Source organism: Euleptes europaea, chromosome 9 (assembly GCF_029931775.1).
Source record: "Euleptes europaea isolate rEulEur1 chromosome 9, rEulEur1.hap1, whole genome shotgun sequence".
Classification (NCBI taxonomy): domain Eukaryota; kingdom Metazoa; phylum Chordata; class Lepidosauria; order Squamata; family Sphaerodactylidae; genus Euleptes; species Euleptes europaea.
The window spans coordinates 2,595,161-2,611,472 of NC_079320.1; the positions used below are offsets into that span (position 1 = coordinate 2,595,161).

Sequence of the window (16,312 nt, forward strand, 5' to 3'; positions counted from 1 at the left end):
CTTGGTATCTTCAGTCTTCAAAGCCTAATCTGTTTTGCTTGTCTCCCTTGTCTCCTGAGCATTTCTTCTCCCCCAGCCCAGAACCCCCGGGGCTCATCTTTAGACCCTGATTCCTTTTTACCCTTCCCTTCTTGACACTCTCTTCATTCACTTGCTTTTCACACTCATCCCAAACTTCTTTGCTTATAAAAAGAAAAACAGCACACAAATCCTGCCCTGGCAGCTGAGAGAAGCAGCCAGGATATAAATTAGGCATAATTGCAGCTAAATGCACATTTACACTCAAAGTCAGTTAGGCAAGGATCAGAATAGTAACAAAATTACTCCGAGAAGAGAGCTCAGCTTTGCAAATGACGCAGAGCTTTGAGGAATGAACCCCTGCCCTCTCCCCAATACTAGCCACAGAGGGCTCAAATGGAGAAGGGCCACAGCCCAGGTAAGTCTGACCACTTGTCAGGGATGCTCTAAACTAATCCTGCATTGAGCAGGGGGCTGGACTAGATGGCCTTTATGGCCCCTTCCCACTCTATGATTCTATGATTGCAGCAGCTGTCCCAGAGAGTGCCTGTAATATTCATCCAGCACCCAGAGAATGCTCAGGTAAGGCAAGGTATCACAGTGGTTGCTAGCTGGGTTGGGGGCAGCAGCACCCTGCCCAGCCACCCCCTTCAGAAATGCCTCACAGGTATTGAGACAAGGATTGAACTCATCCTGCATTTGAAAGAAGCCAATCAGATACTTTTGGAAACTCAAAAACCAGGCAGGGAAGCAAGGCCCTTTCTCCCCCCACCCACCCCCCAAGAAAAATAAATAAATTGCAAAATATCCCAGCACCCAGACTAAGGCACCTGAGGGTACAACCCACCAGGAATTTCTACTCAGTTGACCCCACAAATGTTAAGAGACAGTGGCCCAGGTTAGCCCGAGCTTGGCATATTTCAGAAGCTAAGCAGGGTCAGCCCTGGTTAGTACTTGGATGGGAGACCGCCAAGGAAGACCAGGGTTGCTATGCAGAGGCAGGCAATGGCAAACCACCTCTGTATGTCTTTTGCCCGTACTTGGATGTTCCAGGCTAGCCTGATCTCAACAGATTTCAGAAGCTAAGCAGGGTCAGCCCGGGTTAGTATGCAGATGGCAGACCACTGAGGAAGTCCAGGGTTGCTACGCAGAGGCAGGCAACAGCAAACCACCGCTGGTCATCTCTTGCCTTGAAAACCCTATGGTGTCTCCATAAGTTGGCTGAGGCTTGATGGCCTTTCCACTACCCATGCGCAAGGGTCACACAAAGTTTTGCATGAAATCTGATAGTGGACAAAGTGCAGAGAGGCCAGCCCCCTGGGCTTACCTAGCAAGCAGAGGACCAATCCTGGCCCTGCTAAAACCTGTATCTTGCACGCATGCAAACCTCACACGAGTGAACCAAGCACAACAAAAAGGCAATGATGACGCAAGGTAACTTGCCGAGTTCACACATGCAAATATTCACTTGACAATGCTATAATGAACAAGCTTGTGTGAATCCCTGCAAAGTCTCAGAACCTAAGGACACGTTAACCTTTTCCTTGTGTCTTCCCTTGATCAGATGTGTGTTGAAAGTTGCATGCTAGGAACTTAATTCCCAGGCATGGGTAGACCCAATTTGGATTGGGACCACAGCACTACGGAAGAAGGTGCTGTTTGCCCAACTTAAAGTGGCCCCCAAAAGTTATATGATCTCTTGGAGCAGATCCATATATACTGAGATAAGGCATATTCAGGGCTCCCTAAAGGGATCCAATGCATAAGCTCCACCTCCCCATGTGCCATAGTCCCAAATTAAGTTCCCAGCACAGAATCCACAACACTCATCCACTTGCATGGACCCAGGAGAGATACGTGAGGAAAACACAACATGTCTCTACGGCCATTATCTGCCAACTGCCATCCTCATAATTTTAAGGTGTTGGCAAACACTTACAAACATAGAGCTGGAAGGTACCTCAAAGGTAATCTAGTCCAACCCCCTGCACAATGCAGGAAATTCACAACTACTCCCCCACTCACAGGGACCCCTGTTCCAAGCTCAGAGGAAGGCAAAAAAAGGATCCCTGGCCATCTAATTTGTGCCATCTGAATATGACTAAATAAGCCAACATGACTTGTGCCATCTAAAAGAATATTGGGAGGCTGAAAGAGGAATGCAACATTTCTATGCCTCTTGCCGGGAAACTGATTTTCTGCTAAAATACCCACACAGAAGACGACTACCTCCCAAAATCCCAGAGCCTAAAAGCAATTCAAGGGGAGGTGGGGGGGGGGGGAAGTCACCTTCCTCTTTGGCTTTCCCATGAAATAGCACAGAAAAGGTTTCAGAGGGTAACCGTGTTGGACTGCAGTAGAACAGTGAGATTCGAGCCTGGTAGCACCTTAGAGGCCAACTAGGTTTTCAGGGTATTACATTTTTAGAGTCAAAGCTCCCTTCATCAGAAAGGTAACACAGTTCCTCCAAAAGCCACGTTTACTGTGTTTATCCATCAATAGTTTAGAAAGGAGCCTGGCACCAGGAAAAAACACAGCCTGCATACCTGTGCATGAAAAATGCCTGCTCATTAACTCAGGGCAAAGAGTGATGTACAACCCCCAGGTGTTCCCAACCACTGGAAACTGACCTCCTCCAACTTCTCTCTTCCTTCCCAGGCCCACTAGCACAAGCACACAACCTTAATGGACTAAAAGTCCATTCTTGCTTTAAAGGAAGACATTCCACGCACATTCGTCAGCACACCAAGTCTATCAGCTCTGCGGACTGGGCTCCTTCTGGGCTCAGCCGTGGCTCTTGGCTCCCCATAAGGTCACACTAGTTGTCACCTGCTCTCCTGTTCCTTAACCTTTCATAGTGAGGGAGACATCTTTACGGATCAGATCAATCAGAGCGACTGAAAACAAGCTTGCAGGTTCCACAGAGCTCTTACAAAGTGGGCCTGTTCACAACAAGCTGAGAGACTGATTTTATTTTTTTTAAGGTTGGACAAAGAGATGGAAATGGGGGCAGCGGCAGCCAATTTCCAGCAGTGAGGCTGGAAAACACACAACAAAAATAGGCTTCGTATCAAAGAGGCCCTGGGCTGCCAGATGTTCTTCCTTTTGTAGCACAAAAGGATCCTCTGGGGACTGCAGAGGAGGCAGAGAACAGAAAAGCGGGAGCAATCTATTCCGGGAGGGAAAGCAACACTTTTTTTGGAAAGCTAAAACTCAAGGCTCTCTACTCACGTGTGAGAGCTGGTGTGGTGCAGTGGTGAAGGGTGTCAGACTAGCGTCTGGGAGACCCGGGTTCAAATCCCCACTCGTGCCATGGAAGCTTGCTGGGTGACCTTGGGCCAGTCACTCTCTTTCAGCCTAACCTACCTCACAGGGCTGTTGTGAGGATAAAATGGAGGAGAGGCGAATGATGCTGTGAGCTGCTTTTGGGTGCTCATTGGGGAGAAAGGCGGGGTACAAATGAATTAAATAAAAAATAAATTAGAAGGAGGATGCTCTAGGCCAGAGGTTCCCAAACTGTGCTCCAAGGAGCACTTGGTGCTCCGTGAAACATCTCCCAGTGCTCCATGAAGAGACTGGAAAGAAAAATACCACTGTCATTAGGTTTAGCACATAGGTGCAAGGTGAAAATTAATGCTCCGTGAAAAATTTCTCACCTGAAAAGTGCTCCATGACTCAGAAAGTTTGGGAAACTCTGCTCTATGGTTTCTCAGAGCAGCCAGTCAACACCACTGTCAATATGAGTAGTTCAGCAGCACTGCCTAGTGGTCTGAGGGCATGCCTCCATCCCCCTCTGAATGAAGTTCTACTTCTCAAACTTTGGCCGGATGTGCAGAGCCTTCAGAACAAGGCTGTTCCCTCCACCTCCTCATGACATCCCAGCTCTTCCATCAAGGGGTCATGGAAAACATCTGTTGTGTTGACCCTTTATTATTTATTAGTGCTTTTTTATCCTGGCCATGCACTAAACAGCTCAGGGTGTCCTACATATGGTTCAGCCCTATTTGCTTTACCCGCAAAACAACAATCCAGTGAGATAGGTTAGGCTGAGAAAGAGTGACTGGTCCAAACTCACCCGGTGAGTTTCTAAAGGAGTGGGGAACTGAACCTGACTCTCCTTAGCCTAGGTTCAAAGTACGACGCCACCTCCCCGCTCACAACAGCATTTGGAGTTAATGTTCAGGGTGCATAAGCCAACAGCCCAGGTGTTCAACAGGTTCTGGAGCAAAACCCTGGAGGCAACCCCAATGTATGTACTCCCATAGGACTGGGTTTAAGTGGAGGGCCAACAACCCACTGACAGAACAGGCGCTTCGCATGCATGGGGTCGCCAGTCCAAACCCCAGCATGAAGGACCTCCAGCAGCAGATGGAAAAGATCTCTCTCTTTATGAGTCCTTGGACAGACCCAAGTGAGACAGAACAACCCAATCTAGAATAAAATGGCTTCAAATGTTCAAAGGTACATGAATATGCGTTTGAACACATGAAGCTGCCCTTTACTGAATCAAGGTCAGTATTGTCTGCTCAGACTAGAAGCCACTCTCCAAGGTCTCAGGCAGAGGCCTTTCACATCACCTCCTACCTGATCCTTTCACTGGAAAAGGCGGGGATTGAACCTGGGACCTTCTTTATGCCAAGCAGATGGTCTACCGCTCTGCCACAGTCCTTCCCAATATCAGCATTGTCTACTTCTACTCAGACCGGCAGCAACTCTCCAGGGTCTCAGGCAGAGGCCTTTCACATCACCTACTGCCTGGTCCTTTTAGTTGGAGATGCCGGGGATTGAACCTGGGACCTGCTGCATGCCAAGCAGATGCTCTACCACTGAGCCATGAACCCTCCCACTTGCGGATATACACAAATAAATGTTTTAGTGCTCTTGAACCTGCCTTTTGCACCCTCTGCAATGGAAAATCTAAAAAAGCTTTCCAAAGATGTTAAAAATAGCACCAGAAGCCACTGAAAAGCAGGTTGAAAAAGATCAAAATGTTCTGGGAGAAGAAAGGGACAGAATTCATATTGAAAAAGTGACCCTGAAACTGTTCCGCCTTGGTCGTCCCACCTCCTGCCTCGAAAGAAAAAGTACGGAGCCGAGGGCAGGCTGGATCCAGTCCACCCGCACTCGCCCCTTTTTCCTCCCTGTTGATTTTTGCACCAAACGAGAGAAGCATCAAAGAAGATCGAGGCAGAAACGGCTGCAGCAGCCAGGCTGTTACTGGAACGAAGCTCAGATAATTGGGTTTTAAGTCCAAATCGTCAGAAGTAATTACGCTACTTAAAGACGAGCCAGCCGAGCAAGTGGGAAACGGGAGGCTGATACGGTCACAAAGAGCCAGTGACGAAAGCGCTGGGCCTCAAGCCAGCCTTGACGTCGCCCCTGGTGCAAGCTCCCAGCCGGGAGCAGAGGAAATACTCGACACAGATCCACTCCGAGGCTCAACGAGTGACAGCCGTCCTGAGGAAGGACCTGATTACAGGGGAGTGTTTCCAACAGAACGCCGTGCCAGAGCCCCGGTATTCCCAGTTACTGTGTATGAACATGAAAGTTGGACAATGAAGCAAGTTTTCAGGAAGAAAACTGGATTCAAGTCCAGTAGCACCTTAAGTGACCAACAAGATTTTCTAGGTATAAGCTTGCAAGAGTCAAACCTCCCTTCATCAGATACGAGTCAGAATAGAGATATCTGAGTCTTTATATCCCAGTCAGAACGTGGGTGAGGTGAAGAAGGAACTCAGGAAGCAGAGGTACAATGCACACAGGTGCTACTGGACTCAAATACAGCTATGCTACTGCAGACCAACATGGCTACTTTATGAAACTATCTTCAAGGAAGAAAACTGATTCCTTTGAAGTGTGGTGTTGGAGGAGTTTTACGGATACCATGGACCGTCAAAAAGTCTTAGCAATGAGTTCTACATCAAATCAAGCCTAAACTGTCCCTGGAAGATAAAATGACTACGCTGAGGGTATCATACTTTGGTGACGTTATGAGAAGACAAGAGTCCCTAGAAAAGACATTAAAGCAGAACAGCAGGAAAAGAGGAAGACCCCACATAGAATCATAGAGCTGGAAGGGACCACCAGGGCCATCAAGTCCAACCCCCTGCACAATGCAGGAAATTCACAACTACCTACCCCCTCCACACCCCTAGTGACCAGAAGATGGCCAAGATGCCCTCTCTCTCATCATCTGCCTAAGGTCACAGAATCAGCATTGCTGACAGATGGCCATCTAACCTCCTCTTAAAAACCTCCAGGGAAGGCGATGTTACCACCTCCCGAGGAAGCCTGTTCCACTGAGGAACTGCTCTAACTGTTAGAAAATTCTTTCTAATGTCTAGACGGAAACTCTTTTGATTTAATTTCAACCCGTTGGTTCTGGTCCGACCTTCTTGAGCAACAGAAAACAACTCGGCACCCTCCTCTATATGACAGCCCTTAAAGTACTTGAACATGGTTATCATATCCCCTCTCAGTCTTCTCCTCTTCAGGCTAAACATACCCAGCTCCTTCAACCTTTCCTCACAGGACTTGGTCTCCAGACCCCTCACCATCTTTGTTGCCCTTCTCTGGACACGTTCCAGCTTGTCTACATCTTTCTTAAATTGTGGTGCCCAAAACTGAACATAGTACTCTAGGTGAGGTCTAACCAGAGCAGAGTAAAGTGATACCATCACATCGCGTGATCTGGACACTATACTTCTGTTGATGCAGCCCAAGACTGCATTTGCCTTTTTAGCTACCGCATCACACTGCTGACTCATGTTCAGTGTTTGGTCTACTAAGACCCCAAGATCCTTTTCACACACACTACTGCTCAAACAAGTCCCCCCCATCCTATAATTATGCATTTGATTTTTCCTACATAAATGCAAAACTATACATCTGTCTTTGTTGAAGTGCATTTTATTAGTTCTAGCCCATTTCTCCAGCCTGTCAAGATCATCCTGCATCTTGGCTCTGTCTTCTACCGTATTTGCTCCCACTCCCAATTTAGTATCATCTGCAAATTTAATAAGCATCCCCTCTATTCCTTCATCCAAATCATTTATAAAGATGTTGAACAACACAGGGCCTAGCACAGATCCCTGAGGAACTCCACTAGTCACTTCTCTCCAAGTGGATGAGGAACCATTAACTAGCACTCTTTGGGTACGATTTGTCAACCAGTTGCAGATCCATCTAACAATAATAGGATCTAACCCACATTTTCCCAATTTGCCAACTAGAATACTATGTGGAACCTTATCAAAAGCCTTACTGAAATCTAGATAAATTATGTCTACAGCATTCCCCTGATGCAGCAAGGTAGTAACTTTCTCAAAAAAGGAGATAAGATTAGTCTGACATGACTTATTCTTGAGAAACCCATGCTGGCTCTCAGTGATCAGATCCATCCTTGCTAAATGCTCAAGGACGGACTGTTTGATGATTTGTTTGAACACTTTTCCTGGTATAGAAGTCAAGCTGATGGGTCGGTAGTTACCCGGATCCTCCTTTTTCCCCTTCTTGAAGATGGGGACAACATTTGCCCGCCTCCAATCTTCTGGCACCTCACCTGTTTGCCAAGACTTTTCAAAAATAATGGACAGAGGTTCAGAAATTACATCTGCAAGTTCTTTGAGTACCCTTGGGTGCAATTCATCTTGCCCAGAGGATTTTGTTTCCTTTAAAGAAATCAGGTGTTTGTGCACTACCCCAATGCCAATTCTAGGCTGCAAATCCCTTCCCTCATCACATGTTCGGTTTATGCCATGTTGAGCATCACTTCCCTCATGAGAAAAGACTGAGGAAAAGTAGGAATTGAGGAGTTCTGCCCTCTCTTCATCTCCTGTAACAATTTCACTGTCCGGTCTACGCAATGGGCTTATCTTGTCCTTGTCCTTACTCTTACTCTGTACATAGGAAAAGAACCCTTTTTTGTTGCGTTTAGCATCTCTCGCTAGCCTAAGTTCATACTGAGCTTTAGCTTTCCTAACACTCTCCCTACAAGCACTAGTTATTTGCTTATATTCCTCTTTGGTTATAAGGCCCTCCTTCCACTTCCTAAATGAGTCTTTTTTATTTCTCAACTCTTTAAAAAGCTGTTTATGGAGCCACCCTGGCCTCTTTAGGCTTCTCCCATTTTTCCTTCTCATAGGAATGGTTTGGGATTGCGCCTTCAGTATTTTATTTTTAAGAAATGCCCACCCTTCTTGAACTCCCTTCTCCTTAAGTATTTCTGACCATGGGATTCTACCTAGCATAAGTAAGTTTGTTAAAATTTGCTCTTTTGAAGTCCAACCTACATGTCTGACTACGTATAGGTTTTTCTCTCCCCAAGTTTGTAAATTCCAAGAGTACGTGGTCACTACTACCCAGGGTGCCTACTACTTTAACCTCATCGACCTCTTCTTCCCTGTTGGTGAGAATCAAGTCTAAGATAGCAGACCCCCTTGTTTCCCTGTCCATCTTCTGGAACAGGAAGTTGTCAGCAAGACAAGTCAGGAATTTATTGGATCTTGCATTTTTAGCAGCGTTGACTTCCAACAGATATCCGGGTAATTAAAGTCTCCCAAGACCACCATGTCCCGTCTCTTTGAGAACTTTGTGATCTGGTCTAGGAGCGTCCCATCCAAGTCCTCTGCCTGGTTTGGCAGTCAATAGCAGACCCCCCATGAGAATATCACGATTATTTCTTATTCCTTTTATGTTTACCCATAGAGTCTCGACTGCACTACCATGCTCAGATTCATGTACTTCTTCACAAGTGTAAACATGTTTGACATACAGTGCTACTCCTCCCCCCTTCCTTATCAATCTGTCCCTTTTAAATAAGTTGTACACCTCAATCTTAATATTCCAATCATGAATGACATCCCACCAACTTTCAGAAATGCCTATTAGGTCAAAATCCCCTTCCTGAATTAGGGCTTCGAGTTCTTCCTGCTTGTTTCCCATACTCTGCGCATTAGTGTACAGACATCGGAATCCGTGGTTTATGTGCCCCGTGGTTTCCATTTCTGTACTTACCTGTGAGTTTATGTTGCCTTGCATGAGATGGAGTGACTCCATCAAAGAAGCCATGGCCCTCAGTCTGAAAGGCCTGAGCAAGGCTATTATCAATAGGACATTTTGGAGGACATTAATTCATAGGGTTGCCGTAAGTCAGAAGAGAGTTGACCGAACATAAAGTTAAAAGTAGTCCCCTGTGCAAGTACCAGGTCATTACTGACCCATTTGACGATATCACACCACGACGTTTACTAGGCAGACTATATTTAATCGGTGGTTTGCCATTGCCTTCCCCAGTCGTCTACCCTTTACCCCCAGCAAGCTGGCTACTCATCTGACCAACTTTGGAAGGATGGAAGGCTGAGTCAGTCATAAACTGGCAACCTGAAACTGACTTCTGTCGGGATCGAACTCAGGTCGTGAGCAGAGCTTTTGAGTGCAGTACTGCAGCTGAACACTCGGCGCCACGGGGAACGTAATACACACAAAATGTACCCAAGCCTGCCTGGAGTCAAATGCGATTGTCTTGTTCCCAGAACCAGCTCTGAGAGCACCCAGCACTTGGCTCATGGGCCCATATTTCCTGCAGCCTCACTGCAGACACCTGCAGGACGGGAGGTGCAAAGTGCCAGCTGCTAAAACGAAACTATTAAATCTGCCGCTGAAGACACTGTTTTACCTCCCACTGGGGATTCCCAAGCTGGAAACGCTGCAGGCATCAGCTGCCACAGGGCACCAAGCCGCATTATCGCGGCTGAACGCCTCCTCCTGGGGATGCTCTGGGAAGTAGGCGCAGGAAGAGACTGAAGCAGGGGAAACCAGGCAGGCAAGTGGCCTGGAGACCCCTTGAAACAGGAATATACCAACACAAGTGAAGGGGAATGGCTGCCAGAATACCCGGCTTCCTTTTGAACGGCTGCTGGAATAAGAAACCTAGCAATTTGCAGGATCACAAGCACATGCATTCCTGTTACCACTGGGAAAGGAAAGCTTTATTCTTGCTGGTCAGGGTGCAGAATCACAACCCTTCCCAATGCACTTTAGTGGCTGCTGGCCAAGACTTTTCCGCTCGGCCGTTTGAGGACAAGTCCCTGAAGATCCCGAGCGGTCAGCCACCCTTGTGTTTGTGCATTCCAATGGGCATTTTAGAAAACAGTGCATATTTATTCCAAAAGCCCTTCAGAAGGAACCAGTGGGGCTGGATCCAGTGCAGACTCGTGCATCAGAGAAAAGCTCCAGGAGCCAGAGGAGCACCACCAACGGTGGAACAAAGGTGCCAGATCCAACCTGATAGATTCCATGTTTTGTGGCTGCAACGTGAGACGGGGAGGAGATTCCCACCTGCTCAGAACACACACACACAATGCTTCCTTGCACTGAATTAGACCACTGGCTCATCAATGTCAGGACGGTCTATTCAGTCTGGCAGCAGCTCTCCGGGATCTTGGGCAGAGGTCCCTTACCTCACCTTTTGCCTGGACCTTTTAACTGGAGATGCCGGGGATTGAACCTGGGACATTCTGTATGCCAAGCAGAGGCTCTGCCCCTGAGCTATGGCCCCTCCCCTCCCACACACAACTCATCAGGATGTAGGAAGGATGCCATTCATTGTAGCCTACCACTGCTAGTTTGGGCAAGGGCTGAGCCACCCACATGTGCCCAGTTCCTGGGACAGCGCTCCAGGACGAAAGTGAACGACATCTCTAGCTCCCTGAGCCAGGGGTGTCAAACATAAGGCCAGCAGGGTGGATCCGGCCCCTTGAGAGCTCTTATCCGGCCCGCAAACCAGACAACGCAGCCACTCCCTAAACTAGATCCGGGCTGGCAAGGCCTGGCTCAACCAAGTGGCCTTTATGTCATATCCGACCCTCATAACAATTGAGTTTAACGCCCCTGCCCTAAGCTATAAAGAAGAACTTGCTAATTTCAACACTCCCATCATCCTGGCTGGTCCAGATGCTTCCTTTCTATGTAGGCCACTTGCTTGGGAACAAAAGTCCAGAAATAGGTCAGTTGTCTTCTGAGGGAGCCTGGAAGGAATCCAGCTAATGAGGAAAGCAGGTGAAGGGCCAAAGGCCAGCCCAGCCGGATCAACCCAGCGGTCCATCCACTCCTGCATCCCGCTTCACCCGGCGGCCAAGCAGTTGCCCTAGTTTATCCTCAGCCTGTTCAAACCTGCAAACCGGGGCTGGGGCTATCCCGTGAGTCTTTGCAAGCAAAACGGGATGCGTCCAGCACTGGAAGACTCTTCGCTTTCATCTGTTTTATTTAACTAATCTATGTATTTATTTTCAATTTCTATCCCACCCTCCCTGGCCGAAGCCAGGCTCGGGGCAGGTAACGACATTAAAACCAGCCTACAGGCACAATAAATATTCATTAAAACACTAAACCCATCATTAAAACATTCACAAATAATTATTTTAAAGCAGTAGAGGACACCAAACATAATTAAAACATTCACAAATAATCATTTTAGAACAGCAGATGACGCCAAACAGATGGTAGATGCATGTTTCTAGTTCCCCTGAATGCACAGACCAACCTCCCGCAAGCCCATGTCTGACAAAGTGAGGAAGATCTGCAGAGGTGGCGGGATTGCTGAGCCCCAAACAGCCATGGAGCAGAAAATAAACCAACATAAGCAAACCTATCAACCTGCAACTGTTCCCGGGGCAGAGACCAACTTTCTCCCTCCAGTGGAGAAGAAACCTCTAACTCCTGTGCACATGCCATGCTTGGCAAAAACCATCGATGGAGGGAACAGAGCACAGACCTGGTTTGCAAAGTGCCTAGTGTGAGGATGTGTGGCATCCCCAACGGGTGGGAGCTAAGACACTCCCTTTTGCAGGTCTCTCTCTCTCTTTCCCCCTGTTCTTAGACGGTGAGGTCTTGAACAATAAAACCATAAAACTTAAGACTCATCTCTGAAAACACCTCCCTGCAACTGTTCTCTGCAGCCTCCAAAAAACGAGCAACTAAATAAGTACACTGAGGATCAGAGTCCTCTAAGAGGAACTGAACCTTTTGCTCCAAGTTGGTCGAGAAAACGCGGACCATTTGTTAAAACATGGTATTATCCATTTTAGCCTAAGTTGGGACACATAAGGACAATGCAAAAGGACATGTCCCAAGGAGTCCACTGACTGAAGAGGGCAGGGACACAGCCGGCCCAGCAAAACCACTGAAAAAGGTTCACCACCTAAATTCACAAAACCCCAGGATCACCCCCTCCAACTTTTATAGGTGGCAATCCTTGCTCAGTTACCCAAGGGTAAGCCCCATTCAAAACAGTAGGAATTACTTCAAGGTAAATATGCCCTGAGCTGGATGGCCCATGCTAGCCCTATCTTTTCAATTCTCAGAAGCTAAACAGGATCCGGCCCTGCTTAGGACTTGGATAGGAGACCACCAAGGAAGTCCAGGGATGCTATGCAAGGCAGGCAATGGCAAAACACCTCTGCTCATCTCTTGCCTTGAAAATCCTACGGGATCAACTCGCCATAAGTTGGCTGCGACTGGATGGCACAGAAAAGTACTGCCAAAGAGCACGCTTCCCAGCTCTTACCTTCACCAGGAAGTCCCCGTCCTTCTCCTGGGTGACCATGACCACCGAATCGTGAAGCTTCTCATCGAAGTGGACGTGGCTGGAAGGGCCCTCCACTGTTTGGTTTGGGGCAAAGCGGACACCTCCCGCCTTGGGCTTAGTGCCTGCGGAAGGAAAAGCACAGTGACACGAGGATTAATATCGACCAACTGCAGATTTTTGGGAACAGTCTCCAAGAAGCAAGGGAAAGCAGCGCTAGCAGGTCAAAAGTGCGGTGGGGGGAAGAAAGAAGAAGAAAGGAGGAGAAGAAGAAGAGTTGGTTTTTATACCCCAATTTTCTCTGCCTTTAAAGAGACTCAAACAGGCTTATAATCTCCTTCCCTTCCCCTCCCCACAACAGACACCCTGATAGGCAGGTGAGGCACAGAGAGCTTGAAGAGAAGTGTGACTGGCCCAAGGTCACCCAATAGGCTTCATGTGGCGGAGTGGGGAAACCAACCCGATCCACCAGATTAGAGTCCACTACTCTTAACCACTACACCACGCTGGCACGGCACCAGCAGCTGGCTTGGCCTGAGGGGTGGTGGAAAGAACAACTTGGGAGCCTGATAGGGATACCAACCTCTAGGTGTGGCCTGGAGATCTTCTCAAATTACAACTGATCTCCAGACTGAAAAGCGGTTCCCCTGGAGACAATGGTTGCTTTGGAGAATTGGCACTATGGCATTATACCCCACTTAGTTCCATCCCTTTCCCAAACCCTCCCTTCCCCAGGCTCCACCCCAAATCTCCAGGAATTTCTCAACACTGAGTTGGCAACTCTAGAGTCTGAGCTTGGCTGCGCCCGAGTTGCCAGCCACAGATTCACCTTACTGGCAGACTCCCCAAAGATGCCACGGAGAAAGGTGGGCAGACAAATATTTTAAATAGACAAAATGGCAGGGGGATGCATTTGCATTTATTTATATCTCACTTCCTCCCCTGTTGGGGTTCAAAGCAACTTTTAAAACATCGGTCTCCCCTCCTCCATTCTCCCACAACAACAGCCCTGCGGTAGGCCAGGCTGAGAGCTTGTGGCAGGCCCAAGGTCACCCAGCAAGCTTCCGTGGCCGAAGTGGGGATCTGAACCCAGGACACTCAAGATCCTAGCCTGCCACTCCATCCACTATGCAACGCCGGCTCTCAGAAGGAGACCGAAACAGAACTGCTCCAGGACACTGCTATGCCAAAGGGGAAGGGGGGCATATTTTTTTTAAAAGAGCTTACAAGGTCACAAAATGCCCAGCAGAAGAACTGCATGACTCCCCACCACTCAGTACATATTATTTTTTGATGTGGGTCACCTAGACACCACAAGATGCTCATCAGCAAAGCAGGTCAGGCTGAAGACAGGGATCGATGTGGGCTTAAATCTCTAGGACGCTTCGGACAAGAAACACAAAAGGAAGCCGCTGCTGACTGAATGCTGTTGTACAGCCGGCTTGCTGCGATACAGCTGTTTCCTCGCACCCCGTTCTGATGAACGCTCAGCAGCATATCCCACACCCTGGAGTCATTATAGCGGGTCTAGAAATCCAGACCAAAAAAGGTTAATCCAAACAAGGCTGCCAAGGGTAAGAAGCTCATACAAGATGAGCTGTGGAAAAAAAACATTTCTGAAATCTCCCCAAGACTGTGCGATGCCCAGAGGAGGAAGGAAAGCCCATTTTATAGCACCAAACGCTGGCCCGGTCCATGTGAATGGCAAAGCTGACGGCCCACTGAGTTTCCAAGAAACTGGAGGTTTCCCCCACTCCCCGCACAAGATTGTGGGATTTTATTTGGCCATTTTTATGTCACTTTTCTCCATAAAAGGGAGGAGACGCTTTTCTGCACGTCCTCCCCGCAAAAATACCAAAGTCTGCCTAGGAAACGTTGAGATGTGATGTCACCATGGGTCAGGAATGACCCAGTGCTCGCACCGGGGACCTTTACCTTTTTTTAAACTCCCTTTGTATATTAGCACTGTCAGCAATTGCAGGATCTCTCCTATTTCTACCCCCTGCCCTCTCGAGTTTTCCTAGCCCCGAAAGAAGGACCCCAGGCATCTCTCAGCCTCTACAGATGCTCAAGTATATTTATTTAGATTTTTTTAAAATGCCTTTTGATACCAAGACCCCGGTCACACAGCCCGGATAACCTACAAGAACCAATGAACTCTGACCGTGAAAGCCTTCGACAATATTTCGCCTTTTGATAGTTGCCACCTCTGGTTTGGGAAATTCTGGGAGATTTGGTGGTGGGGCCTAGGGAAGGGAGAGTCTCCCCTGGGGTATAATGTCATAGAGTCCACCCTCCAAAGCAGCCATTTTCTCCAGGGGAACTGATCTCTGGAGCTCAGTTGTACTACAGGGAGATCTCCAGGCCCCACCTGGAAGTTGGCAACCCCACCTTGGCTTTCACAGTTTAAAAGCTGCGGTGGCATAGTGGTTAACAGCGGTGGGCTCTGATCTGGAGAACCGGGTTCGATTCCCCACTCCTCCACATGAAGCCAGCTGGGTGACCTTGGGCTAGTCACAGCTCTCTCTGAACTCTCTCAGCCCCACCCACCTCACAGGGTGTCTGTTGTGGGGAGGGGAAGGGAAGGTGATTGTAAGCTGCTTTGATTCTCCTTAAAATGTAGAGAAAATCGGCATATAAAAACCAACTCTTCGTCTTCTTCTACAAATATAGAATCAGAAACCTTGCGAACTATTCATAGTATATATTATATGGGGGTGGGGAGCTGCTCCCCTCTCCCACCAGCAGAGCAAAGTGGTAATACCACCACTACAGCCCAGCAGACTCTCATTCAAATTTGAAGGACCTCCAGAGAAGGAAGGTCCTTAAACCAGGCGTGGGCATGGTCTCTTTCAGCTCCTGGGGGAGGATCGGCATCGAAGCCCCTCCCCTCCCCTTTAAATGGATATGGATTTTATTTGATAATAAATTTACCAGTAATATTTCATTGAATTGGTGTTAGGGAGGAATGGAGAATTTAAAACAAATTAAATTTCTTAATGGAAGTAATTAATGCTACTTTGTTCTATTAATCCTTTTATTATTATTGTCTTTTTTTATTTTATTATATTATAAGATAGAATTAATTATTAACCCTCTTTTCTTGTTTGGTTTGTTTTTTGTTATAGTAAGGGATAGATAAATAATGGAAATAAACATTCGGATTAGAAATTTTCATGCAAAAGAATATATAAATTTATTTTGAGATGGAGGAGGGCGTAGGGGAAGTTAACCTATGATTGAATGCAACAATCTTGGCGAATGTTTTTTTTATCTATTTTGATGATTATTGTTTATTTGTATCTGCTGAAATATGTGTTTAATAGTTTTGAAAAATAAAAAAATTATAAAAAAGAAGTCCCTCCCCTCCCCAAACCCCGCCCTCCTCAAGCTCCGCCCCAAAAACCTCCTGCCTGTGGCAAAGAGGGACCTGGAGACCCTAGTCGCGGGGGTGACAGCAGACGAGGCCCCTCTCTCAGCCCCCCCACCAACCCAACTTCAGTTCAGATCAGTTTGTTTGTTTCCCTCTCAAGTTCCAGGTCGGACAAATCACATAAACCGCCCTTTATGGGCTCAGAGCCAAAGCCACAAAGATGTTAAAGAGTCAAAATCAGCACCTTGCAGGGGCCTGGGCACAAATTAGAAGCCAAGATAGATGGCTCCGCACTGGCTTGATATAGTCACAGTGGCATGCCCTGGTTAGGACTCTAG

At 47.5% G+C, this 16,312-nt stretch overlaps 1 protein-coding gene across 2 annotated transcripts in view; it reads right to left on the minus strand.

Moving 5' to 3' along the window:
- The window catches only part of ADISSP (adipose secreted signaling protein), a 257,887-nt gene that overhangs the window by 22,681 nt on the left and 218,894 nt on the right, over positions 1–16,312 (minus strand). For both annotated transcript variants that reach the window (XM_056855232.1, XM_056855231.1), the window contains one exon: positions 12,584–12,726. In XM_056855232.1, the coding sequence (XP_056711210.1) occupies positions 12,584–12,726 (143 nt within the window). The remainder of the gene's footprint in view (positions 1–12,583; positions 12,727–16,312) is intronic.